The 24,958-nt window shown below is 44.0% G+C and overlaps 1 protein-coding gene across 9 annotated transcripts in view; it reads right to left on the bottom strand.

Annotated features, from left to right (window-relative positions):
* Positions 1–11,851: 11,851 nt before the first annotated feature.
* mpdz (multiple PDZ domain crumbs cell polarity complex component) overlaps positions 11,852–24,958 on the bottom strand; it is a 49,008-nt gene continuing 35,901 nt past the window's right edge. For 7 of the 9 annotated variants that reach the window (XM_085451378.1, XM_085451371.1, XM_085451375.1 and 4 more), the window contains 20 exons: positions 24,628–24,811; positions 23,503–23,699; positions 23,296–23,387; positions 21,512–21,590; positions 21,084–21,152; positions 20,077–20,172; positions 19,919–19,993; positions 19,638–19,824; positions 19,404–19,549; positions 18,437–18,520; positions 17,316–17,509; positions 17,071–17,085; positions 15,590–15,737; positions 15,412–15,498; positions 15,155–15,239; positions 14,879–15,042; positions 14,145–14,249; positions 13,774–13,868; positions 13,556–13,679; positions 11,852–13,466 (listed from right to left, as the gene is read on the bottom strand). In XM_085451378.1, the coding sequence (XP_085307504.1) occupies positions 13,320–13,466; positions 13,556–13,679; positions 13,774–13,868; positions 14,145–14,249; positions 14,879–15,042; positions 15,155–15,239; positions 15,412–15,498; positions 15,590–15,737; positions 17,071–17,085; positions 17,316–17,509; positions 18,437–18,520; positions 19,404–19,549; positions 19,638–19,824; positions 19,919–19,993; positions 20,077–20,172; positions 21,084–21,152; positions 21,512–21,590; positions 23,296–23,387; positions 23,503–23,699; positions 24,628–24,811 (2,373 nt within the window). In that variant the 3' untranslated portion in view covers positions 11,852–13,319. The remainder of the gene's footprint in view (positions 13,467–13,555; positions 13,680–13,773; positions 13,869–14,144; positions 14,250–14,878; positions 15,043–15,154; positions 15,240–15,411; positions 15,499–15,589; positions 15,738–17,070; positions 17,086–17,315; positions 17,510–18,436; positions 18,521–19,403; positions 19,550–19,637; positions 19,825–19,918; positions 19,994–20,076; positions 20,173–21,083; positions 21,153–21,511; positions 21,591–23,295; positions 23,388–23,502; positions 23,700–24,627; positions 24,812–24,958) is intronic. The other 2 variants (XM_085451372.1, XM_085451380.1) reach the window with 1 other exon arrangement.

Raw genomic sequence — 24,958 nt, 5'->3', positions numbered from 1 at the left:
GTTTGCATGCCAAGGAGAAGCAGATTTAGGGACTGTGGAAATCTGGAGAAGAGTCGGTTTCCTCGGCATGACTTTTTGATTTTGACCAAAATTGTAGCCTTCCAAAATATCTCTTTCTACATTTGTCATCACCTAAAACATCACAAGCATGGTCTGATATGTTCTGAGCTATAGCAGAGATTGTACAAAATTGAATGGTCTGGAGAAAGAGAGATGAAGCGGTGGCACTGGGACGGGATTATTATGCATATCCATCCATCATCTTACTATAATATAGAAAATGAGCTGACCAACTAAAACACAATTTAGAGTCCTGCAAATACCTCCATCTACATACGAGCGGAAAGGGGTTTTCACCCACTGCAGTCCTCCAAAATTTCAATTGCACATCACTTTAAATGGCTGAACTATGCATTAGTCGAATGCTAATTGGTTGATGGGAAGGAAGGAAAGGAAAAAACAAAACCAAAGGCAGACGTTGCAGTGAACACTTTTCTGTTTCGCTTCAGGTCTTTGTGCATTATAACGTCACTCTTTTCCACGGCTGGCTGACGGACCAATAACAGCACAGGTGAGAGTGGCCCACAGACCGGTTGTACCACATACTTTGTACACTGCCTGCAAGGACAGCGGAGCTCTCTCCGTCCCTGGACTCCCACTGCAGACAGGCTCTCGCTGTTGAACCATAAATTCCACTTAAAACTGGCACACAGTTACAACTTGGGCCCTGAAGGTTCTTATCTATACCAGGGGACATCATGTTGCTTGGCAACCACCTAATGGGCATAAAATAGATTTTATGCTCTTGTAAGACCTTGTAAAATCATTATATCCATTTATTTTCATGACATGTAATTTATATCCACAAATCTTACATTTTACATGATATATTATGATGTCATCACGTTGCCACACGTGGGTGGGTGTTGGTAGTTACAGACCAAACATTATTGTAATATGTGGATGTACTAGTGTTAATAATTATTAGTAGGCAACACTTGCTATTGAGCACTTGAAATACTAATCGACTAAGCCAATCAGTCATATTTTATGTACAAATGAGTAAACACATGTAAGCAATGTCCAATTGGACAGCTAGACTGGTGCAATCCATCATGACATTCAGTAAAGACACGTGGACGTGATAAATAGCTTCATATGAAACATACACAGTACCGGTTGGGATAATGTTTAACTTTGTCCTTTAAACTATACTTTTTTATGAATGTTTACTTAGTTTTTGATATGTGGACTATTTAGTTTAATCCATTTAAATCAACATCTCTGGTGTATTAAACTCTTTTCACAGAGCTGAAAGAGGACAAAGAATTAAACTACATCAATAGCACACAATGGATTGTGGTTTTTACTGCTGCTGACTGAGTAAACAAGAGCAAGCAAGCCTTGGTACTTGTATACTTTGCAGTATTATTAAATGACCATTAGTGATGATATTGTATATAAGATCCACTGCAATCTGTTTCATAAAACTGAAGCGTGTCATTTAATTAGAAAAATATAAAAGGGAAAAAAACACCCCCAATTAATTTTAGTAAAGTTCCGAACTGGTCAATGTGTTTAACCTGAAAGTATAAAAAGTGGGTTAAAAAAAACTTTTCTTTATTAATAATACTGTACTTGTGTTTTCTGGCATTCCTCTCCACACATTCAGCTGCTGAAAACTGACACTGCTGAAAATAGGCCATGCTTTTGTCTCTGATTACTCCTTCATTCAGCCTCCCAGCCCCCATGTACATACCCTATGGGGATAGCCACCTGTCTCAGCTGACTCCTGGGATGCCTCTTTGGCCTTACAGACAGCCCCATTGTGCTGGGGTGGGGTGAGTGGGGCTAAAGCCTCTTAGCCGGCTGTTACTGATAGGACTCAGGAGACTTCTGCTGTCTGGGAAGGTTTACAGAAGTGACAAAGACTAACAGGGTTCACTTCCTGTATGTTTTGTTGTCATTACTGATTTCAGGTTTGCATTCATGGGTTTGCTCAAATGAAGGATTAGGGTTAATCCATATGGTCAATAGTGCAGTACAGACCAGCTGAGATGACACCAGCTTTAAAATACAATATGGTGACTGGAGAGAGCAAAAGCTGACCTGACAGTGTTCAGGCTGCTGGTTGCATTAATGATTTCCTCTGTGCTGGATCATCGTGTGAATCACTGCTGCGCGGCGCGTTGACAGCTTGTCCGCTTATGTAGATAGATGACCAGATAGTGTGCTCCTGCCTGATGTAGCCACACAGGTGAGGATGTTGTACTTTCTGCTCGGAGACTAATGAAGACTAATGATCTTGCACATTGCTGATAGGGTAAAAGCGCTGGAAAAGCAAGTCAGATTTCCTCGACTGAAAAACTATCGAGCTGTAAAATATCCTGCTAATGGCCACTCAGGAACACCTCTTCAGATATTTATACTTATACATGAAAAAAGTGCCAACCTTCTACATTATTGAGGTGTTTGGTATCACATGAGTAATATGGTAGTATAGTTAATTTTCTTCTACTTGCAAGCTCTTCATTAGAATAAATTCATGGGGAATCTCTGCAGCTTGGCAAGCAATGCAACATAGCATGGATTCCACTGCAGCCCACTTCTGAAAACAGAGGGATGATAGATGTGTGGCTGCAAGCCTTTCACACAGGCATCCTCTTTTGTTGTACAGATGTTGACATTCCAGCTTCAGGAAACATTTTACAGCAGTGTAAATGTTTGCTGTGGGATTTTTGCTTATAATAGTGCTTTTTTTAGCTCTACGTTGTGGCATCAAGTTGTTTAGACTTCTGTGATACTGATGTGGTTAGATAAGTAGCACACGGAGTTGCTGATTAGTTTCAGCTGCTTTGCTGTTAATTAAATGAACAACCCCCAAAACAGGAGTGCTGTAAGACGTGGAGGCCACTGACATTTTGTGGAGCCTGGTTAGCATTTGTCATAGAATACCAGAACTCTGTGCTTTTCGCAGATAAGAGCAGGTTCATCTTGAGCACATGTGGCAGACGTGAAATGGTCTGGAGAAGGCGTGGAGTCATACTTGTTACTGTTCAGGATGACCAGTTAGGTGGTTGGTCAGGGATGGTCTGGGGAGCCATATCCGTGGAGGAACATATAGACCTCTACCAGCTTGGCAACTGAACCGTGATTGGCATTAGGTATCGGAATCAAATCCTTGGACCCATTGTCAGATCCTACGCTGGTGCACTGGGTTGAGCTCAGTGATGACCAGATCCAGATCTGGACCACCATCCCTCATCTCATTAAAAGCATGCTCCGACATTGTCAGACGTGTACATATCTGTGGGGGTCATACAAACTACTGAGTACCATTATGAGTTTCTGCAATGAAATTTCAGAGAAAATGTACTAGCCTGCCGCATCATTATTTTTGCTTTAATTTTCAGGGTGTCTTTGAATTCAGCCTTCTATAGGTTTCATTTCTGTGACATCCTTTAGTTCAGCGGTCCCCAACCCCATCGTTTGGTACTGGGCCGCGAGAGTTATAGTTCTGGTGTGAAATTTATGGTTTTCAGGGTTTTTATCGTTATTTTTTTATCGTCATTAACTCGGTTTCCCTGGGTCTTTTCCAGTGTGTTATGAATAAATCCACGACACCTTAAAGGCCGGTCCGTGAAAATATTGTCGGACATAAACCGGTCTGTGCCGCAAAAAAGGTTGGGGACGGCTGCTTTAGTTCGTAAAACAATGCCCCTTCCATATCAGCATGATTTGTTCCCCCCCCCCCCCATTAAGATCTGACGAGTTCTATAAGTGTTCCTTTTATTTTTGCAGCAGTATTTAGTGTTGCAGTACTGCCTGCACATACTAAAGAAAAGAGCCCGAAGCTTCAGACTGCTCTAAAGCTTCTTTGTACTCTTGGCTCAGTATCATGTCTGTAAGATCAGATATCTTTAATATGACCAACTGAGGGAAACAGCACTGTCTGTGAACACAGACACCACATGCTGTGTAAACCCTCTATTTATAAGAGGCAAGAAAGCTGACTTAAAGGAGGATTGGCATTAAAGGCGGAGGAGCCAAAACACCTTGTTTAGGGAGAATGGATGAATTGAGGGGGCTGTATCAAGCTGTTCTAGTAGAGTCCAGAATATAATCCCAGGAGTCCACCTTAAAGCAGAATAACTCAAGAATGATGTGTTGTCGAGAATCTGCAGCTCATCTCCAAATAAAGTCTGTAAGAACACTTTGTTTCTTCACACACACCGTATCAATAATGAATGTCAACCCTCCTACCAATGAAATCTGTCAAGTCATGAGAAAGTGCCCCTTAATGGTCTTATGTGTTTGCACGGCCCTGCAGCCATGTCTGTTGGCAGCTCGTTTTGTGCGCCTGTCAACAAACAGAAATGTGCTGACTCTGTGACGAGCACGACAGGAACAACACCGACTGGGCCAACGTGTGCCTTTATTCCGAAAAGCCATTAACTAGATCCTCGGAGCGAGGCGGAAACTTAGCCAAAAATGAATCAGATTTCACTGGAATAATAATAAACAGTGATGAACGGGTAGCGCCTCTGTCGTTTAGTTTGCCTGCAGGACTCTCCGCGTATCAGAAGAGCATAAATCTGTTCACCTGACTGCAAGCAACAAGTTCACGCAGGTCTGATGGAAAGGGGTTTTTTTGTCCTTCTTCCTTTTGAATTCCCTGCAGCTTCAGTGAGATGAAATCCTCGCAGGCAGATGACACTTTCTGTCTGACATTTTCTCAGGCATGTGTTCAGCGGATCTGCCACTAAATAAATAAGCTCTGAGAGCCTCGTAAGTAGCTGTAGGGCAGTTATCGTAACAGGCAGCTATTTAACGTTTAACATTAGCATTCAGGGCTTTGCAGCATGCCTTTTTTTCTGAAGGAGTCCTCTTCACGGATAAGAACAACAAATGTTCATCTATTATATATATATTTCACCTAGTGTCATCGCCTTTCTGGGCACACACACGCACAGTTTCCTGGTTCACACGTCTTTAAGAGCGGTTAAAAATATTTCCCTCCTGAGGAGCCTTTGCAGAACCAGACTAAAGAACGTGCTCTTATCTTTAGAGGTGTCGCAACTTTGTAACCCACGTCGCCCCCTTTCTTTCTTTATCATCAGCGTGACAGCCAGACAGACTCTCGCCATCAGTGCAGTCCAACCGCAGGTGAACCTTTGGCTGTTCCCTCGCATTCCCATGATGGGATTTTTCACAATGATTAGAGGACATGGTTACACTCATTTTAAGCTTGAAATCTTCTACGGAAGTCAAAACCGGCAGAACTATCTGACATCTGTGGTGGGTGGGTAGGTGGGTGGATGGATGGATGAGGGGATATAAGGCGCAGTGGCAACAAATTTTTAAACAGTTCAACCAAGTCATGAACTGCAGTGATTCATTCACCTGGTTAGGGACATGTAAACATGCTTTAAAGCACTACAGAGGCCTTCTTTCAGCACGCTGTGGTCTCATTTGGAGCCAAGTGGAAGTGCTCGCCTCTTCGCCCTGCGGGGCATCCTCGTAAATCAAGCAGAAGAGCTGGTTTTTAAGTGCAGCAGCAGCCACAGCAGCAAAGGCCATAGAGCTGCTTAAGTTATTGTTGCTCTTTGACAAAATACAGAGGAAAGATGTTGTTCCAGGTCACCTTTGGAATTTGAGCTGCATTTCCACGTTTGTTTCTTTCCTTATGTTGCGCAATACTTTCGAAAGCATCGTTCCAACGATGATAGTGAAATAAGACGACAAACTTTTCATTCAATTCACAGTTCACAGAACATTTGGGGCTTTCTTCACTTTTTCTTTTTCTTACTTAAATATCTCCAAAATTCCAACATTATATCTCACCAGTATTTTCCAGCATCTCCAGCGCAAACACTGCAAACTTACATCATCAGCCTTGAAGCTATGACCTGCTCTGTGACTCTACAAAGGCTGTATTTTATGACTTTATTAACCTTTTACAACAGTACAACGACAATTGAAGGTTAAGGGGAGATAATAGACGTGTGATGCAAGTAATGAATTGGTAACCTTCCAGATAAAAATAAAGATTTCTGTGGTTGATAGCTCCAGATGGGTTGTGTTGCCCTCCACCAAACGTTCCAGTTCACAACCATTGCAGCCCAGTTTTAAATAGCTGTTATAGCCTGAAGGACTAACAACAATGCCTCTAAATAATGTCATCTTCACGATTGTAAAGGCATATCGACGTGAATCCAAAGTTAGGCGAGCAAGTTGAAGCCTGAGCGGGATTATTTATAGCGTGCCATGCGATTTGACGATCAGCCTAATGGCGCTGTCAGGCTTGTGGAACAAAGATGGAAAACTGGCTCAAACAGCAGCGAGGCCTGGAGGCATGAATGGGCTTTCATCACACTCGCTCTTCCATGATGCATTGAAATCAATAGGATGCTCTCGTTCTCAGCCCAGCGGTGCAGATAGGTGTCAGTCAATACTATGCCCCATTAACAGATGAGGAACGAGTGCATTCCAATGTGTCTGCGAGACCTTTGACATGTTGCGACACAGTGTTATTTTGCAACACTGTTTTGCTCCGCTGATGTTTGATTCCCGATGATATATTGCTTTATGCTGATATTAAAGATACTCAAACTGTGAAGCTGATTGGCTTTAGTGATTTCTTGAACTTTAGGTAGTAGGTGCCAGTAGGTTTGCAGATTTCTTTATTAGAATAATATTTTTGACCTTTTAAAAGATAAACTGTGATAAAAAAAAAAGAAGTATCCATTTAATTTTGCACTTGACCTTCCACACAGAATGATTTGCAGTAAGCGACAAACTCCAGAGCTGGAAAATGATGTCCAGACCAGTCAGTACCCACAGACTCAAAAAAAAATACAATAACACGAAGAAATTGTGACACCTATGAAAGAGCTCTTTTATGCATCTCCTGTTTAAATTCGTTCACGCTTAAAGTTTTGCCCGTGTTGGAGCATTTTTAATGCCGATACTGTTTATATAGTTATATATTGCACACTTAGTTTATGCAAGGTTAATTTCCAAGAAGTCTCTACTCCAGCTTTAGCGCTAATTGCCCTCTAGCCTAGCTAGCTAAGTTTGCTAGGTTTAGCTAAACGCTTAGCACTCTTCCACATACCTCTTTTTCAGTTTTGGTAACATAAATAAATAAAGTAAATAAAAGCCACAGACCCAATGCTTAATTAAGGCCATAAAAAGAAATCTAGTGAGGAACAACAAGTGCAGAATTGTTTCTTGTGCAATGCTACATCATCTTCACCTGGACAGGCAAAGTAGCACGTAGCATGGCTGTAGGCTGTTTGGTTAAGCATAACAATTGAGGGCTGTGTTCTGAAATTAAATGAGTATTTGATGAGGAAATACCAAGCATGCACAATAAAAAGCATGCTGTTCAAAAGCCTTGCCTTGCTTCAAGCTCAGATAGCCCTATGCACACCTCCAATAGGCAAACACAGGTAATTCTTCCACCCCGAGCTCAGCAAACATTTCCCAGCAACTATGTCACTGCATTACTTTAGACACAGCTCATAAAGCAATGATTACACACCGGTTCTTATCAGACCCCAGCTGCGGTGATGTAATTCGAGGCTGTAACTGAAATGCAAACATACCAGGGGAAACACATGAGGTGTGTTTGAGGCAAGCAAGGGTGAAGTAGCTTCACATTACCCCTGCACACTCGTGAGATAGTCTGTGTAATATGGCTCATTAACACCGTCTTGTCTGTCTAGCCAGAGCTGAGTCCTGAACTGTTTGTATTGCCAACATGTAATAAGAGCAGTTAAAGGGGGTCAATACCAAACATTTAACGCCAGTGCTTGGTGCTCCTTCATCCGACGTGCGTTGCCGTTGTCTGTGTAAACGACCCTGACGCTCCACTTTGTGCAAACACACCAAAGGGAAGGTGGAAAGCCCATCCTGCATGTGATGTAATGTGGCTAACTTGCAGGTTTACTTTAACAGTCAAGGAACAGGAGGGAGTGCAATGACCTGCAGCTATACTCGCAAGGAGGGAAAAACCTCACTGTAAATCATGACAGCGCTCCGCTTCCTGCTTGCAAAGTGGGACCTTGACATAATTTGGGGTTATGATGGAGAAGACGGAAAGTATGTGTTTGTTTGTTTGGATGTTTACTCAGAGGAATATAATTGTCACCGTATAAATTTAAAGTGGGTAATTCAAGCCTCTTCTTTTTTTTCTTTTTCGTAAACAAGCCTGACAAAGTCAGACGTGAAACATACGAGTCAAAGACTGAAAACGCCACATAAGCAAAGCCCTTTCCTTCTTCTTCTTCTTCTTCTTCTTCCCCGTTCATTCTTGCAGCATAAATGCTCCTCACTGTGGGTTTGAATTGTTAAGACTTGTTTACTGGTCTTAGATAATATTTAGCCTCAGCCATTAATCATTAGGGCCCACGTCAGTAAAGTTTAAAGATGCAGTTCGATCCTGATCTTCGAGCATAACCAGCCGTTTCCTCACATTCCAATCTTTATTAATAATCTAATTACGCTGAATCAATCCATTCAAAACGTCAGTTCAGATAAACTCTCTCCCGAAGCCATCTGTCACATGTGTCTCCACTGGTCGCCAGCGAGCACCCCCACCCTGCTCTTGTTATCTACAGTTGCACCACTGTGTCAAGAGGAAAGGCTGTTAAAGAGCAACTAACGCACGCTGACTCAAACAATGCAGGGGATTGTGGGAGCGTGTCATGGGCTGATCTTCCTGACAGGTAAGTAAAGACTCGAGGCAATGGCGTCACTTTCCAGGAAGGTCAAACGACTGCCTCAGCTTTGACAACCGCTGGGGGGGGGTACTGTATACTCAGTGTGCTCATCATGAAGCAATTTAACACCAGCGCCGCAGTGGAAATTTAATTAGTTTTGCTTGTGTAAGCCACGCAAGAGAGCGTCATCATAGAGACATGTAAAGGAGTTGTCTGATGAAGCTAAAGATGCAAGCCTCTTTTCAATGATGCCGAAGGGTCCGTGGCATTATGATTGTTCAGGAGATGGGGTTGAAACGAGTCACACACAGATACGCTTATGGTGGAAAGAAATGGGAGACGCATTGTTCAAGTAGGCATGGTCCTCCCTTTGTGTAGTTCTAATGTCACATAGACTTCCGCATACCCTTCTTAAAAGTCGCCTCTTCAGATAAGGAGAGTAGACAGGAGCATGTGTGTGCACTATCAACAAGCAGCTCGGGTGTCCTTGACGCGCATCATAGAGCCAAAACAAACAGCAGCAAACAGAAGGCAGGTCACTGCGCTCCTAAAGGCGCCATCGTGCTCGACTTTTGTCACAGTTCTCTCCAAAATAGTGAGACTTCTCCAAATACAGAGGTTAAAGAGGGGAAATTATATATGAAGCCAATGAGGTAGTTAGAGATGAGGGACCTTGTTTTGCCTAGCGTGTTTGTTTATAGGGTTAAAGTTGTAGATGTGACAGCGACAGACTGGTGACCTGTCCTGGGTGTACCTGCCTTTCATGCAAACCAGAATAGGAAAAGGGGAAGAATAACATGTGAATGTTTCCACTTTTATGAGTAAATTATTAGACAAACAAGATTATGAAGACATACACATTTACCATTGGGGTTTTTTTTATTTGGGAGTATTTAAGAGTCTGTTTCTTTTCCATCTACTCAGCTTCACTACTGACGCTCTCATACATGTTAACTACCGGTATTACCAAAGCATCATTACACCAGGAGTTCACTCGGTATTACATTGAACAGAAACATAGATTATTCTACTTGAGGCTCAGCATGTTTAGCACAGGTTCATGGACAAATTCCTTCACAGATGACACAAATGATAACATTTTTTTTTTTACTTTCATGGCTAATAAAAAGCTGCTTTGTCTGTCATCAGTTAAAGCTTTCCCACTAGCTCATCTATGTTTGCCCTCTGAGTAAACCCTTAACCTGCATGGAAGTGTCGCAACGCATCACAATGAAAAGTCCTGTATTAGCAAGTAGGCTAACATTTGCTGAGATTAAAACACGAATTAGCTTGTTTATTTTATGTGGCAGTGTGAGGAAAAACTAAAATGCTCAATTACATTAATAAACACTCGAGAACTCTCAGTCAGGGTAAAGTTCACAGAGATGCACGTGGAGACTGATGAATGTGTTTGTTGCCCACAGCTGTCTGTAGGAGTTTTTCCATTGATTTGTGCAGCTTCAGAGGTTCTTCCAAAGCCAGAAAATGGTAAATCATAGTGTGTAGATTTTTCACACTTCAACTAAGTGAGCGCTCAGTGATAGCTTTACAGTTAGATAACTCACGTAGATGTCTGAGCCCCGTAATAGCTGTTAGAAAAAGACTCTGTTTACTAACTTTTTAACATTTTTCCTTTATCTGTTCAAACTGCTATGTAGGCATGAATGTTTCCAGAACTATATCTAGCATGGGACCTTTTGTGATACTAGATTTGGACAAATTAATTTTTCTCAAAAAAATTGGGAAAAAAACTATCTATGCATCCAACTGCATGGTGGTGGTGGGGTCCGGGGGCCCACATGCCATTGGAAGCCCCAGGGCCTCCAGTAATGCCGATTCCTTCCCTGCCCATAAGGAATGCCTGCTGCCGAGCCCACTCACAAACTATGTTTCTATCTGCTTGATGTTCAGTCGTCGCTGGAGCTGGCAGTAACACTGAGCGCCGAAATGTTCGAAAGGCATCGACAAATCTAAGCTGCAGGGTCAAACACATGAGTCATGGAGTCGACATGTATGCAACAGTACATCAAATAATGTAACTGTTATAATTCGTATTTATGAGGTCAAGAGAGAAGTCTTTTTTCCCACGTAAGAATCAAATGAAGATTTGTCTGATATGTTGATACTTCAGTCTTTTTATGTTTTTGGTTTTTAAAAGAGAGATTTAGCTTCAGCGCCATTGTCGTGGAACGTTACACCATTTGGCCATACATTCATGTCAAGCGTGAACAGCGGCAACACCTGATCCCGCATCTAAAAGGCTTGTGCAGACAAGCCGTGTGTAAACCAAGCAGGGCCTCTTGAACCTGGAGGAGGGCTGGAGAAACCACTAATCCCACTGGGGGCAGTTAAAACAACAGGTGCTTTGGGGGGAGGAAGCTCAGCTGTCGAAAGCAGGGGGTGACTGACTTGGGGTTTGCTTTGGAGCAGCTGCAGGTAGAAGCACTGGGTCTTGACCTGGGAGGGCCTGGGTGAAGGAGTGACCCGATGGTTGATCGCGTGAACTTCTACAAGAAAAGTCCCGCCATGTTCTTCTCTGAGAGTCCGCCGAAACCAAAAAAAGCCCCCAGACCTCATTAGACAGAGGACTTGTGGCTGTGCATGAGCTGTGGAGCAGCTGTGCTTGTCAGCGTGTGGACAGATGGGATGCCATATTTTAATGGAGAGCTTCGTCTCTTTCTATCCAGGCTTTATTAGGTCCCTAGTGACAACAGAGACTCTATTCAAGCAAGACCATACATGCTGTTCCACATAAATCTTTGTTCATGCGTAGGCCGCTTTTCATTTAAACTTACTTTATCCCCTGACTTAGATCTGTTCGCCTTTCATTTAAACATGACCTGCAGCGACAGCACACCGCTTCTCTCCCAGATAGAAAATTTATATAGCTGATGTATCGCTGTAGCACGGGATGAGTGCGGCACAATAACCCCTTCGGTGGCAGTTTCAACAACAGCTGGCGCACTTGAAAAGTTGGCACGCCGCTCAAATGCGATAGCTAATTTAATAAACACACGTTTATGGCTTGATAAGCTTCTATTCCTGCTGGATTTAATGACAGAATGCGTTTGAACTCTTATCTCACGTTCAATAAAGTGCAAGATGAAGAAAAATTGGGACGCTGATTGAATCCAAAGGTCACTTTTATTTAATTCAGTGTGAATAAATGCAATACTGTCACTTTTGACAGCTCTTGAAAATGCATTTACGGGGATATAAGACAGAGAACAGACAGAGAACACGCTACGCTGCACAACACCTGTCCAATGACGTCGAAAACTACAGAATGGATGACTCTGTTTCGGGTAAACAACAAGGTCATAAAGGACTCTTTAACCACTCATTCATACAAACCTAAATAGCAGTCAGTTTACTTTTCTGTGCACTTGCAGGAAGTGAACAATAATACTTAAAAAATACTGTGACATAACACCTTACACATCAGCTTTAGCAGCACTATATTTCAGTGAACGGCTCTCACATACACTCACACACAGACACACTCAAGCCGCACTTTCACATCTTTCCCTTCAAAGTCAACACGCTTCACGTTTCCGATATCCGACTTCTCGCCGCTTCAGAACTAAAAACTACAGTGACTTCACGATACATTTGATTAAGAGCGGTCTCAGCAGCGTATGGAAGCCCGTTTCCGCCACTAACGGAAAACAAAAAAAGCATCCATGACTCGAAATTTCAAGAAAATAACTCGAAATTTCGAGTCATGGATGCTTTTTTTTTTAAATTTCGAGTTAATAGGTCGAAATTTCAAGAAAATAGCTTGAAATTTATGGATACTTGCTTTTTGGGGGTTTTTGTGGCGGAAACGGGCGTGTGCCGACAGCAGTGCAACGCAACGGACAAATAACGCTGTTTTAAGCTAATGCAGGCGTTAGCTAAATCCTGCTATAATCTCCTAATTGTCTCGAGGGTACTTCTTTAATTCTGTGCTCTGAACTGAGTCCGGGGTCACCCCTCAGACTGTTAACAAAGTAATAATAATAATAATACAGGAATACAATTAGTGCTGCCAGCGTTAATCTCGTTAAAATGACGTTAACGCCATTAACGCGGCAAATCACCGTTAGCGAATTAGCGCGTATCCCCCAGTGTGTGGGGCTGGATAGCGCTAACGTGTTAACGAGCTAACCGCGCTAATGTGTTGACGCCATCCAGCCCCACGCACGTGGGGATCCGCGTTAACTCGCTCACGGAGATTTCCCGCGTTATGGCGATAAAGTAATTTTAACGGGATTAACGCTGACAGCACTAAACACAATCCAAAGTGTCCAGTGAATACTTCAAATCCAGAGTGGTGGAATGTTTCTAATACTATTTACAGCCTCGTTGAGATTCCCATTACGACTAAGTAAAGCCTTCAGCACAACACGTGCTTGTAACAGGCCTTCAAACATCACAGTGGCGTAAGCTTCTTCATGATCACACTGTTTGTGTTTCAGTGTGCGGGTGCTTTCACAGACGAGCGCCTCGCTGCTGCTGCGAGTTTGCAGAAAAGGTGCGCGGAGGTGAAGAGAATGCTGTTGTGAGCAGAGGATAAGGAGTGGGTATAGTGCGTGTGGAGGTGGGGGCGGTCTATGACAGCACGGTGAGCGTGACGGTTCCTTTGGTCCTCTTCAGAATGCTGACGGCCTCTTCGTGGGAAACCCCCTCCAGAGTCTGCCCGTTGACGGCCATGATCTGGTCTCCTCGCTTCAGGCGCCCGTCCTCTGCAGCTGCGCCCTAAACACACACACACGTGTGCACACCATCAATAACAGAGGCTGTCGGTTCTGCAAAGATAAACAGTGGCACAGATAAACGCCTCTCACCTTTCCAAAAACAGTTTTCACATATATGGGCAGGTCTCCGTGGGGGCTGCCGTACCCTCCGACTATACTGAAACCCAGCCCGTCTGGTCCTCTATCAAGAGTGATGGTCTTATACTGAGGAGGGCTGAGGGAAAAGGTAGAAGGCATTTAAAGGAAAACCAAAGCAACAACCTGTAGTTCTCCTCCTCTGAGCGCCCCTGCGTCTAAGAACATCATACCTGAGGTCGTCCTGGAAGATGCAGCTGGGCGTGAGAGCCCCACCGACCTGCTCCTGAGGGGGACCCGTCACGGTGGTGTCGCCACCTGCAACCACCTGGAGGTGCGTTAACACACAGACACAGAACACAGCTCTGTTATAGTAATACTGGCGTTGATTTACTGCCCAGATAAAGACTGATAGCATGATGGTAGTGCTGGATGAGGGCGCTTTATGGTGCTTCAAAGCCTGTGACCGCCACCCTTTGTCTCGTCTGTGCTCAGCTGAACACTTTGAACAGAGATAAAGGGAAGAATACGACACAAGCTGCAGCTTATCTGCCGATTTATCTGGTAGAAACACAGGAGGTGAGAGAAGACGTTTATAGGAGACCTGCAGCTGTATCGTTCCTGTCGCGTTCTTGAGCAGGGCGACGGCCTGAGAGTGGCTCATGCCTTCAGCAGAGGTTCCACATATGCTGACGATTCGGTCGCCGATCTGAAAAAGTGAGAGTTTAGAACATTTTGGGGGGGAAACAGTGCAGATGTGCAGTGCAGCAGAAACTTTTCACACTTTCCAAAGAACAGTTTGGATGTTTCGAGCAGCCTGCTGCATGTCAGCGTCATAAAAGCGGTGCCCACCGCCTGAAACTCGCATCTGTCACTGCTGATTTCTGTGCTTTCATTATTAGACCGCACAAAAAACGTAAATTCACGGTTCAGCTGAGTAATTTCATTACGCCGCGCTCTCTTTTCTCTTTCAGGCTGAAATGATAAAACGGCATGAATATACCATTCAGGATTCACCCTATTCATTTCAATGAGTCTTTCTGTGGGCTTAATGGCCTTAATACAGGAGTGGGAGATTTATTATCCACGTTAGCAAATGGCTATTGTCCTCCTCCAGCCTCAGTCTAACACAGTTTCAATTGTCAGTTTTTCTGTGAAGGTCACAGCTAAAGGTTAAGGGCTCGCGGCCTCTGGGAGCCGCTGAGAATACATACACTGAGCGAGTGGGAGTAAATAAATGAGATTCGCATTAAATCCCACACAAGAATTGGAGATATGCATAATTTCTGATGAGAGCCAAAGATTTGAGAGGGAGGTGGCCAAGAAAAGGTCTCATACCTTGAGATTCTGGGTCTGAGCAGCCAGTCCGACGGGATTCATCATGGCGATGAAGATGGGGATGTCGCCCAGGGGGCTGCCCACTCCGCCCGCTATGCTGATGCCCAAAGAATCAGCGGGGCCTTTAGTGAACTCCACTGTTCTGACTTCCTGATGCTCCGGGTCTGAAACAAACGCGTCGCTCTGATGACTCATCTTTTCTTTTCCCGCAATTTGACCGACATTCGCAGTGGATTTCGATCTGCTTGTTTACACTTACAGTCTTGCCGTACTTACATTCTTGGCTTGTACTAAGCCTGTCAGGGTCACCAGGATCTGAACATGGCTGAGAGACCACCTTGGCGCTTCCTGTCTCACTCATCTGAAACAAAAGCATTCAGAGCGCTTTCTTGTCAGGCATTAGATAAGAGGAATTTCTATTCAGCTCCAAAGCGTTCATTTTCTGCCTTTATTTTTTTACTAGTGTAATTTTGCATGATTGGGTTAAAAATAAGCTACTTCTATTTTAACCACTATCTCATCAGCTACATTACCTGGCTGCTTTGAGACAGCCTTCTTTCCGAGTGGAAGGGCCCCGCCTTAAACCGCCCCACTTCCATTTTGATAGATCCCACGCAGCACTGCAACACAACACACAGGCATTATTGTACGGTTATTCGTCTTTAATTGTCCTGCACACATTTGACGATTGCGCATGCGGGGCGGGACTACCTTCAGCAGCGCAGCCACGGCCTCCTGAGTGGCTGACCGGACGTCCTCACCGTTGACCGACAGTATCTGGTCGCCCTGCATCAGCCGACCGTCAGCCTCCACCAAACCTCCTTTCACGATGTCGGACACAAACACCCCTGTGTCGTTCCTGCTCGGAGAGACGGGAAGACTGAGACGCGGCAGTAGGCACGACACGTCTGTGACCGCGTGCAGCACTCTGCTGAGGATCGCTAAGCCCCCTTTCTCAAATTGCTGACCTTAATCCTACAATTTTCCAGAGCTCTGTTTTTTAACTTGTTATTGCTGGTACAGTATTGATCTGGCAATTTCAGGCTTTTCCAATGGAGCTGCCTGAGTGTGGCTTGTATAACAGAATATTAACCAGCGATCACTTTGACAGTATTGTGCTGTTGGAGGCTTCGGTTCACGGTCAACAGAGTCAAATTCTGCGCTCGCTGTGAGCGAGAATATAACGTGCAGGAAGAAAAGATGACTTATCTTAAGCCTCTGCCTTTTCTTCTTTGTTCAGAAGCACATCTGAGCCGTGGACTTTGCATATCTGAGGTGCCAATCTCCACGTGGATAAGAACTAGCACAAGCAGTAGCTGTGAAGCAAGGCAACTTGATCCCACTCAGTCCTCGGTGCCAGAGATACTTGGCTGTCACAACTGCTCACCACTAACTGCTAGCTTGCATATTTTCCTTTCTCGTAGGTCGTCTGGGCTCCTGTCTTTTCCATCCTTTTGAGCATTTTAGCCTTTTTCTTGCCACGTGTGTAGCAAAACCACTGTGACAGAGGCCGAAATGTTACAACTGTGTTAAAAACTGTCCAAACTGTTTAACCTTTGACACTAGCTTGGGATATTTAACCCTGACCCCTGTCTCCTCACAAACTTCGACCACGGGACCGAATCTGTCAGCATAAAACATTTACAGGCACGCAGAAATCCAGAGGGCTTATAGACGCTCCGCAACCTGCCTGCTCTTATCCCAGTGATAACTTTGTAAATCTGTCTTTGCTGATCGAGTGCTAGCAACAATAGCGGGATTTTCACGCTGACGCAACAAGTGCTTTCAGCTCCGTCTCTGGTAACACAGCGAGGCGAGAACCGCCACTAGTACCGAGGAGAATGACTGAAATACAAACCTGTTCTGCTGACTCATATGAAAATGCAGTCACGCAGAAAAAAAACCTTCATTTAGCCACGATCTGTTCAAGCTACACATAAAAAAATTATGATCTCTTTTTGATTTCCTGCTGAAAAAAACATAATGATTTCATGTCTTTGTAACAGACATGTCGTGTGGGAAAGAAGGGATTTTACTTAATCTGCGTGCTTACACCAAACACAATGACTTTTGTTGGTACGTAAAACTGGTTTAACTGATGGCTGCATGGACAGAAACATGATAGAAGTAAAAGCAATGACCTCACTCTCCCAACTATTGAGTATAAAAACAGATAAAATACAAAAGGTTACCTCTGATCCCGCGATCTGCATTAAAAAAAGGTCAAAACAATATAATTATAAAGTAGGCTGATAATTACATTTCAAAAATCTAGAATGTTTTCAATTCCTTGTTTGCTTCTATGTATTTTCCAACACGCTAACACCTACTGTGAGCCAGAAAGCACCTAGTGGAGTCACTACTCTGCTATTGTTATATGTAAAGGCTCGTCGCCTGACGCTCTCAGCAGCAGAGCTGATTCTAACAACGTTCCCACCTCCTCCCGACAATGCTCAGTCCCAGGCCCTGGCCGGGATTCTTGTGCAGCTCCACGGTGAAGGAGTCCCACAGGTCTTCCTCCTTGTACTGGGCCTCGTCCCTGTAGACCGCCAGCCGGACCCTGTGCGGCGTCTGCCGCAGCACGTTGATGGCTTCGTCGTGACTGGCCGCTCGCAGGTCGATGCCGTTCACCTGTGATGAGAGAATGCGTGCGTAGGTTTTGATCCAGCTACTCGCTCGGCCATATTTGGTTAAAGTAGCAGAGGCCTTATCTTCTGTTCCAGTGTATAAGTTAACTGCAGCGGAGGATTATATATAAAAAGTTCTAACAGCCTCATTTATTGCACAAAGTTTCCTTTAAACCGTTTCTGCTTTAGATATAAGGAAACTAGGTCATTCCTTTGAAATCACAGGCTGATGCTTGACTTAAAGTACAGCAGGGAAACCTTCCCACAAACCCCTGTGAGATGCTCCAGTGGTCAGTCTAAGAGCGATGCCCAGCTTTTCTTCTTTTCTTTTTTCAAACCACATTTATAGGAGGGAAAATACCATATTATCTTTCACCGTGCACACGCAGTGGATTTTATTTTTTCCCCATAGTATCTAATGGCATGACTGCAGAGTGGGAAACTGCTCTTTTCACTTTCCCTCGCTGACCTTATTTTCTAAACACAGCAGCCTGGCTCAGGGACAGGAGTGAATAGTGGAGAGCTATTAAGTCATAAGGGCGTGTGTTTCAATTCAGATCTAGTGATTGAGCTACAATAACTCAACTCCCGGGCTCCACCCCTGCCCTCTCTCCGTGACAAAGCACAGGGTCAGACGGAGGGCAAACCCAAGTAAGAGCTCGGGTGCTTAACTTGTCAAGGCGCATAATGCACACGGGATTTGTACAGGTTTTCTTTCACTTTTCACTCATAATCGCCTCGGTCTGCGGTATATTATCTTGCTAAAAGCAAAAAGCGGTGCTTTTAGAGGTTCTTATTGCTGTTAATATATATCTATGCTGTTGCTCAACATATATCGTATTGTCAGACTTTAAAAATCCAAGCGTTCATGCTGAGACTCTTCGGGCATGTCTCATCGAAATATAGTTACGCTCATTATGCTGCAGCTCACCTCTAAGATTTGGTCTCCTGCCCATAACCTCCCATCTTTGGAGGCCGCCCCTTCTTCATAAACTTCGTGGATAATGATGGCCCCCTGGAGATAAAGAGAGAGAGAGTGGAAAAAGTGAGTTAATTAGGACAAAATAAAAACACACAAAACAAAACAAAACAAAAAAGATGGAAGGGAGACATTTAGCATTTATTTGGAGGATATTAAATGGATACAAAACAGATTGGGCCGGGAGGGGAAAGAGTATTTGTTGACTTTTTAAAGTATGTGTACACAGCAAATTTTTTTGTGTGTGTTTGTTGGCAAACAGACATAAATTTGGATTACTGCTTCTGTGAATGTGTGTTCCTGTGCTCCTGAGGTTGCATTCCAGGGGCAGGACGTTGTCCGCCACGGCTGAGGCCAGACAAAGAGCTGCTCCCCCAAGCCTGACTGAGCAGACAGAATAGATGGGACGAGGGGAGGATGGCAGAGGCAACGAGAAGAAGAGGAGGAGGAGACGAAGGCCGTGACAGCATCGTTTCCTACATTCCTGAGCCTCCCTGGCTTATGAGTTATGCTACCAGCAAAGAATCTAAGTGGGTGGCATTGTGGCTGGGAACGCACAGCTAAACCTGCAGATTTACTGTTTGTTATTATTCAAATCAATAAAAGTTTATTTATATAAAGTGTCAAATCACAACAGAAGTTGCCTCAAGGCGCTTTGTAGTGGATACAATAATACAGAGAAAACCTCAACAATATGAGGACCCTCCTGCGAGCAGGCACTGGGCGACAGTGGGAAGGAAAAACTCCCTTTCCACAGGAAGAAACACCCGACAGACCCAGGAAGACTAGACGAAAACAAACTGTGGAAAAGAGTCACGTTTTATTATTATTATTGACTAAATCTAAGCACATCAGGGAGACCAGCTCACGTTTTCCCCCTCATTAGCTGATTGCTAGTGCTATTTGTCTGGTTTCCTACCAGCAGAGTGTCACAGCCTCCCACGATGCTGAGGCCCAGGCCTGTGCGGCCCTTGGAGATGTCGATGGTTGTTTCACAGCCGGGGATGATGGGGCAGGTCGTCGGGTCAGAGGCCAGAGCGGAAGGGGTGGATGAGCGACTAAGACCTAAAACGGAGAAGCATGTCTGTTCTTTTCACCTGACAAAACTGACAATACAGTTCTAGAAAATTAAAACCAAGTAAAACGAACTCACTGGTGGCTGCTTCCGCCTCTGGCTGACTTGGGAAGATGCTAGGCATGCTGGGTACGCTAGCGAGGACTCCATCTGAAAAGCTTGCGTCCTGGCAGATCGACTGGACACAGGAGAAAGAAGAGGGGATCTCCTTTGTAGCAAAGGTTAGCTTCACAGGACCTGTGGCTTTTCTCAGCAGTGATGAGACCTAAAAAAACAAGAATACCAATCACACCTTTCACCTTGTGGCTACTAATAAACAGCACAGACATGAAAGGTTATTTCCAGAGTAACGCCCTTACCTTTTCAACAGTGTATCCGAGCACAGACTCGCCGTTCACAGCTAAGAGTGTGTCCCCAGGTTTCATGCACCCCTCCTGCTCACAGCGCATAAACAGCTTTGATTAGCAAAGGCAGCTAAACGTCCACGGTACAGAAGGTCTCATTAGGCATGACATACTTTGCCGGTGTGTCCCTGCACTTCAGATATACTCTCAATCTCAACCCCGGCCTCTGTGTCGCCCTCAACAAAAGTGATGCCGAGTCCTCCGTCCTCCTGATGAAGAGAAACGCTCATTAGTGATAAAAAACGTTTGAAATTGCACCACCGCACACGCAATACCCACGCTGACAAACCCTTTTCTTTAACACGTGCTGGGTAATGGAGCCGTACTGTACCAGTTCAAGAAATCAAGTCGCCTCCAGAGATGAATCAGCCCCAGCTTCAGCTCACATCCTTCACACTTCTGATCTTTTGCTCCCAGAGAGGCCTTTCAGGGCATTTGTCTTCATATTAATGAGCTGCCTATGTGCTACACTGTTGCCACCTCTACCGCATGAATGATTCAACAATTGTAGGGATTGCATAGTTTTTCCTCTCTCCTGTCTCTTTTGCAGTTTGTTTTAGCGCTCTTCAAAGGCCAACTTCACCTGAATCTGCCTGAAAAGCATGTTCCCACTTGATCCGTGTTGTAACTGATCTTGTAGAAAGTTTCCTTTATTTGTTGAGGTGGTGAGATGTCTAATGTTGAGATCTCTGCTTCCGCTCGTGTTGTGCAACTGGATGCAATTTTATCGCTGCTGCTCAGAGGATCAGACAATGACCTTTGGAAAACTGCCTGCTTTCTGCGAGCTAGGACGTGGACCCCACAAGGAGTCGGGATCCATTCCTTATTTAATATTTCAGTGAACCGAGCCTTTAACTCCCATTGGAACGTCTGTTTTGTTTACTTCACCTTCTTTTCCCTCAAAATTTTCTGTCTTTTCTCAGCGTTTTGGCATCCTGTCAAACTTGAGTGGTGTGCTCCCGATCTGTCTGTCTCTGACGTGCCCCGCTGGCTTATTTAGTGTGTGTGCGTAAGAGTATACACCTCCCTCATTACCGCACTGTTCCTGAGACTTTCTCCCCGTTATTGCCTGTAACGCTGTGTGTTTTGCGATGTCCGCGGGTCATCCTGCGCCTCTCACCTTCAGATTTACGATGTGATGAACGTAGTTCGAAGTATCGGCGTCGCCATTAGCAGCAGCTTCTTCTGGCTGTGAAGGAGCAGGAGTAGTGAGCACACCATGAAGTAAATAAATCAGCTAAATTTTAGCTGGTGGGAGTACAGTGCCGGATGCGTCTACATTACTGCTTGTGGTTTGTTTTACTGGGAGTCACACACAGGCACGGGACCACACAAAGAAACTTCACATGCATGCGTGCCGAGCACGAGACAGACTAAAAGCCAAATTACACGCCCAGATGTAAAAGTAATGGTTCTGTTTACACGTTTAAAATCTCATTACGAAGCACCAACGTGGCTGTGTAGTAGCTGTAGGAGTCGTGTCTGTTCCAGGGCTTCTGCATGTGTGCATCGTGTGTTTTCTATGCGTGCCCATAAGCAGAGTTGTACCTCAGCGTGGGGCTCCACAGCGTCTCCCTCGTGCTCCCTCACTGGTCCCACCGCCATCTGGTCGAGCGCTTCGGTGTTCCTGTTTCACACAGTCATAACTCACGTAAATCGTCGCTTCTCAGCTTTGTGACAGCAGAGCTGTGATTTACGCCAGCTGATCACAGCGTATCTTTCAGGAAAAGGATGTGAGTCAAGTGGGAGGCTAAGTACTGTGATCCGGAAGAGGGCCAAAAGTAGGTCAAAGGTCAAATACGTCAAACTCTGTAGGGATATGTGAGCTAATGTATCCGTATTACATGCTAACTACATCTGTTTGACTCCCAAAGCTGACCGACTCAACAACTCCTGCACCAACACCTTTTACATTTGACTACTTTCAACTTCCACGGTGCTTTTTCAAATTTGTAATTCTACCCTTTGGTGTCATACGATGAATTTGAGACATAACGCCAACACAAACGGAGAATGTAACATCGCAATCGCAGGGGGATGATAAAGTAATCATAATACATGTAAAAATCGAAATAATTTTCATGTTAATAAGCGCTGCATTTGCAACGTTTTGTGCCGTTTCATTGGCCCACCCGTTAAGGAGGAGATGGGGTAAATGGAGACATACTTAATCTTTATTTTATGTTTCCCAAAATGTGAAAACTTCTAGATTAACATGCAAAAAGTAGATTTTATTTAGTAAATATTCACACAGCCTAACAACATCATGTCAACTATCTCAACTCTGTAGCTGCTCTCTTATTCACAAGCAGGGGTCAGTACAGCACGTAGATCTACGTACTTGATTTTGTTACAGTAGATGCCTTTCTAGGCCCCAAAGGTATCGGTATCGCATCCTGGCAGCTTTTGCTTGCTAGACATCAACCCCTACACTATGGAGGGATACACTCTCTGATAAGAACTGCACTACATTTGCATTTCTCCCTTTAGCCCTAATTCTAGCTTCGTACTCCAGCTATATTTACAGTCACTGTCACTATATTTTTAACTAACTATTTAAAACGCATTTCCTCGCAAATACATTTTTCCATCGTGTCTGCATGTAGATATCTAAATTAACAATATAAACTACTATTTTAATTCATTTTGTTTGATAACTTTCATTGTTTTTTTTTGGTTTTTATTAATAATTCAAGCTAAGTATATCTCATATTTTTAGCTGGCAAGCTTAGACTGTCTATGCCCATATTACTAGCTAACAGTGTGACGTATTAGCCATGCTTTAAGCAAGCTATTTTGCACATTTTACACTTTTTGACCACTAAATATTAAATTAAAATATAGTTTATGGATTTACTTTGGAAGTCTGTTATTTATATTTGTCACTAACGTTCAACTTTTGCTCTTTATCTCTTTTGGTAACTAAATAAAATAAATATCTAAATAAATATCATCTGTATGCTGTAGAAATGTTGTATATTTTAGTGAGTGTACCACTAAATCTGAAAACCTTCACAATCATCAGCCAAGTGCCAGCTGGTGTGATGGGTTTAATATAGTTTTTATTAATATTTATTGATTACAAAATATTTCAAGATAAACTATACTTTATGAATGCATGTATACGTTTGGTATGTGCATGTGAGAGACTGTGTTATTAAGCATTACAGAACAGAGGCCATTATATTCAACCTGTGCTGCATCCTTCTGTTGAATGACAATAGCTCCATCTATTGGCTTTTCACTAACATTACAATAACTTTCCTGAGGCTCAATAACTGCATGCATAGTTTCACAGGAGCTTTAATAGTGATGAAAATAACTGTTGATACCTGACAAAGATGATTTTGACTTTGGATGGAGCGCTCTTGATGATGGAGGACGCGTTCTGATGACTGTGGCCGTACAGAACTTGTCCGTTGATCTGTAGCACAACATAAAGTTTATTGCTCAGAAAAGCATTTACAGAATTTGAGACTTTTTAAAAAAAAAAAAAAAAAAGCAAATGAACAGTGAAACTAATTTTATACGCATCTCACCTCCAGCAGCTCATCCCCAACAACCATACGTCCGTCCCTGCCGGCCGACCCGCTGGGGTCTATTCCCACCACGAACACGCTCATGCGTGAGCGGTCCCTGTTCCCTGCCAGGCTGAGGCCCAGGCCTGTTTTGCCTTTCTCCAGCTCAATCATGTGGAGGACACCTGGGAGGCTGCCATAACGCTGGATTATGTTCTCTGAAAGAGGCAGGCGAAGTCGCGGCAGACAGATGTAAGCTGACAATACAAGTAAAATAGCGCCAGACTGGTCTCGAGCCCTATCGCTCCGTGTAACGTTTCCCGAAAGAAGAGCAGATATTTGAAATGTGTAAATTGCAGAGGAACCAAAAGTAAAAGGTAGAAGTTTGTCAGCAGAATTTTCTATTTCAGCTTCACCCTCTCCCATTTTTGTCTCAATCTTGGCTCTTTTGTTCTGGTTCCAGTCTCTTTTCTTTGTCTCTCCACCTCTCCTGTCTCTGGTGTGTTAGATAGCCACTGTTCAGACCAGTGGGCTCCTGTTGTTCTGGGCTCCCTGCCACTGTTGAACCATCAGTCCTGTACTAATCTCCACAACTCACCTCCACGGGCTCAACCTCATCAATCTTATTCCTGCAGGATGGGCTCTGTCTATCTCGCTCTCTCACACACACACACACACACAAGGGCACATATACACATATACTCCACAATCCCAGGTGTTTGGAGGCTGTTCTTTATGCTGATTGCTCGCCATCTTTCTCTCTGGAGCAGTGAGTTCATCCTACAGTTGACATCAGAGTGTCTGCAGGATGATAATGGCCTAATTGGGACACTGAGTCCTTCAGGTTTTTGCTGAGGCACAACCAGCTCAAGCATGTGAATCAGTGCACGTTTATGCCATGCAGGAGACTTTATGGGCAGACATGTAACTTGGAGGACCTCTTGTGGCCATTTGCTGTTACTACATAGTGTAGTATGTAAGCATATATTTTTACTTCCTCCCACTACAAACTGGGTTAAAATATTCCTGCTGTATGTGATGCAGGATTACATTTACATCAAACATTTACAACCTTGTGATATTTCACTGCAAAATTAAACACCCTACTGTAAAAAACACAATAAAAACCAGACAAACTAAACTCACTCCAATTATATCCGTACTCGTCCTCGGGCTCCTCCCCCTCCTCCTTTTTCTCCTCAGCAGTCTCAGCAGGACTGCCAGGAATCTCTGTCAGCGTGTCTGTATCAGTCTCTCCCACATGAGGCACCACTGGCAGGGTGAGGACAGCGCTGGTGGGAGATGCCTTTGCCGCTTCACGCTTCGCCAGCTGTCGCGCCACAGATGGAGGCAGAAAACAGTTGATGAGTGAAAGGTAAAGAAGATAAAGAAGGTTTCATCTCTCCATTAATGTTTAAATCAATTGGCTGTCAGGTTCACAGCGAGAGGAAGGCGCCGATGCAATCAACAAGAAGCC

This window comes from Copadichromis virginalis, linkage group LG3 (assembly GCF_057382275.1).
Source record: "Copadichromis virginalis isolate Kocher_CV1m ecotype Utaka linkage group LG3, C_Virginalis_male_GT1.1, whole genome shotgun sequence".
NCBI lineage: Eukaryota > Metazoa > Chordata > Actinopteri > Cichliformes > Cichlidae > Copadichromis > Copadichromis virginalis.
This window is presented reverse-complemented; position numbering and strand designations above follow the sequence as displayed.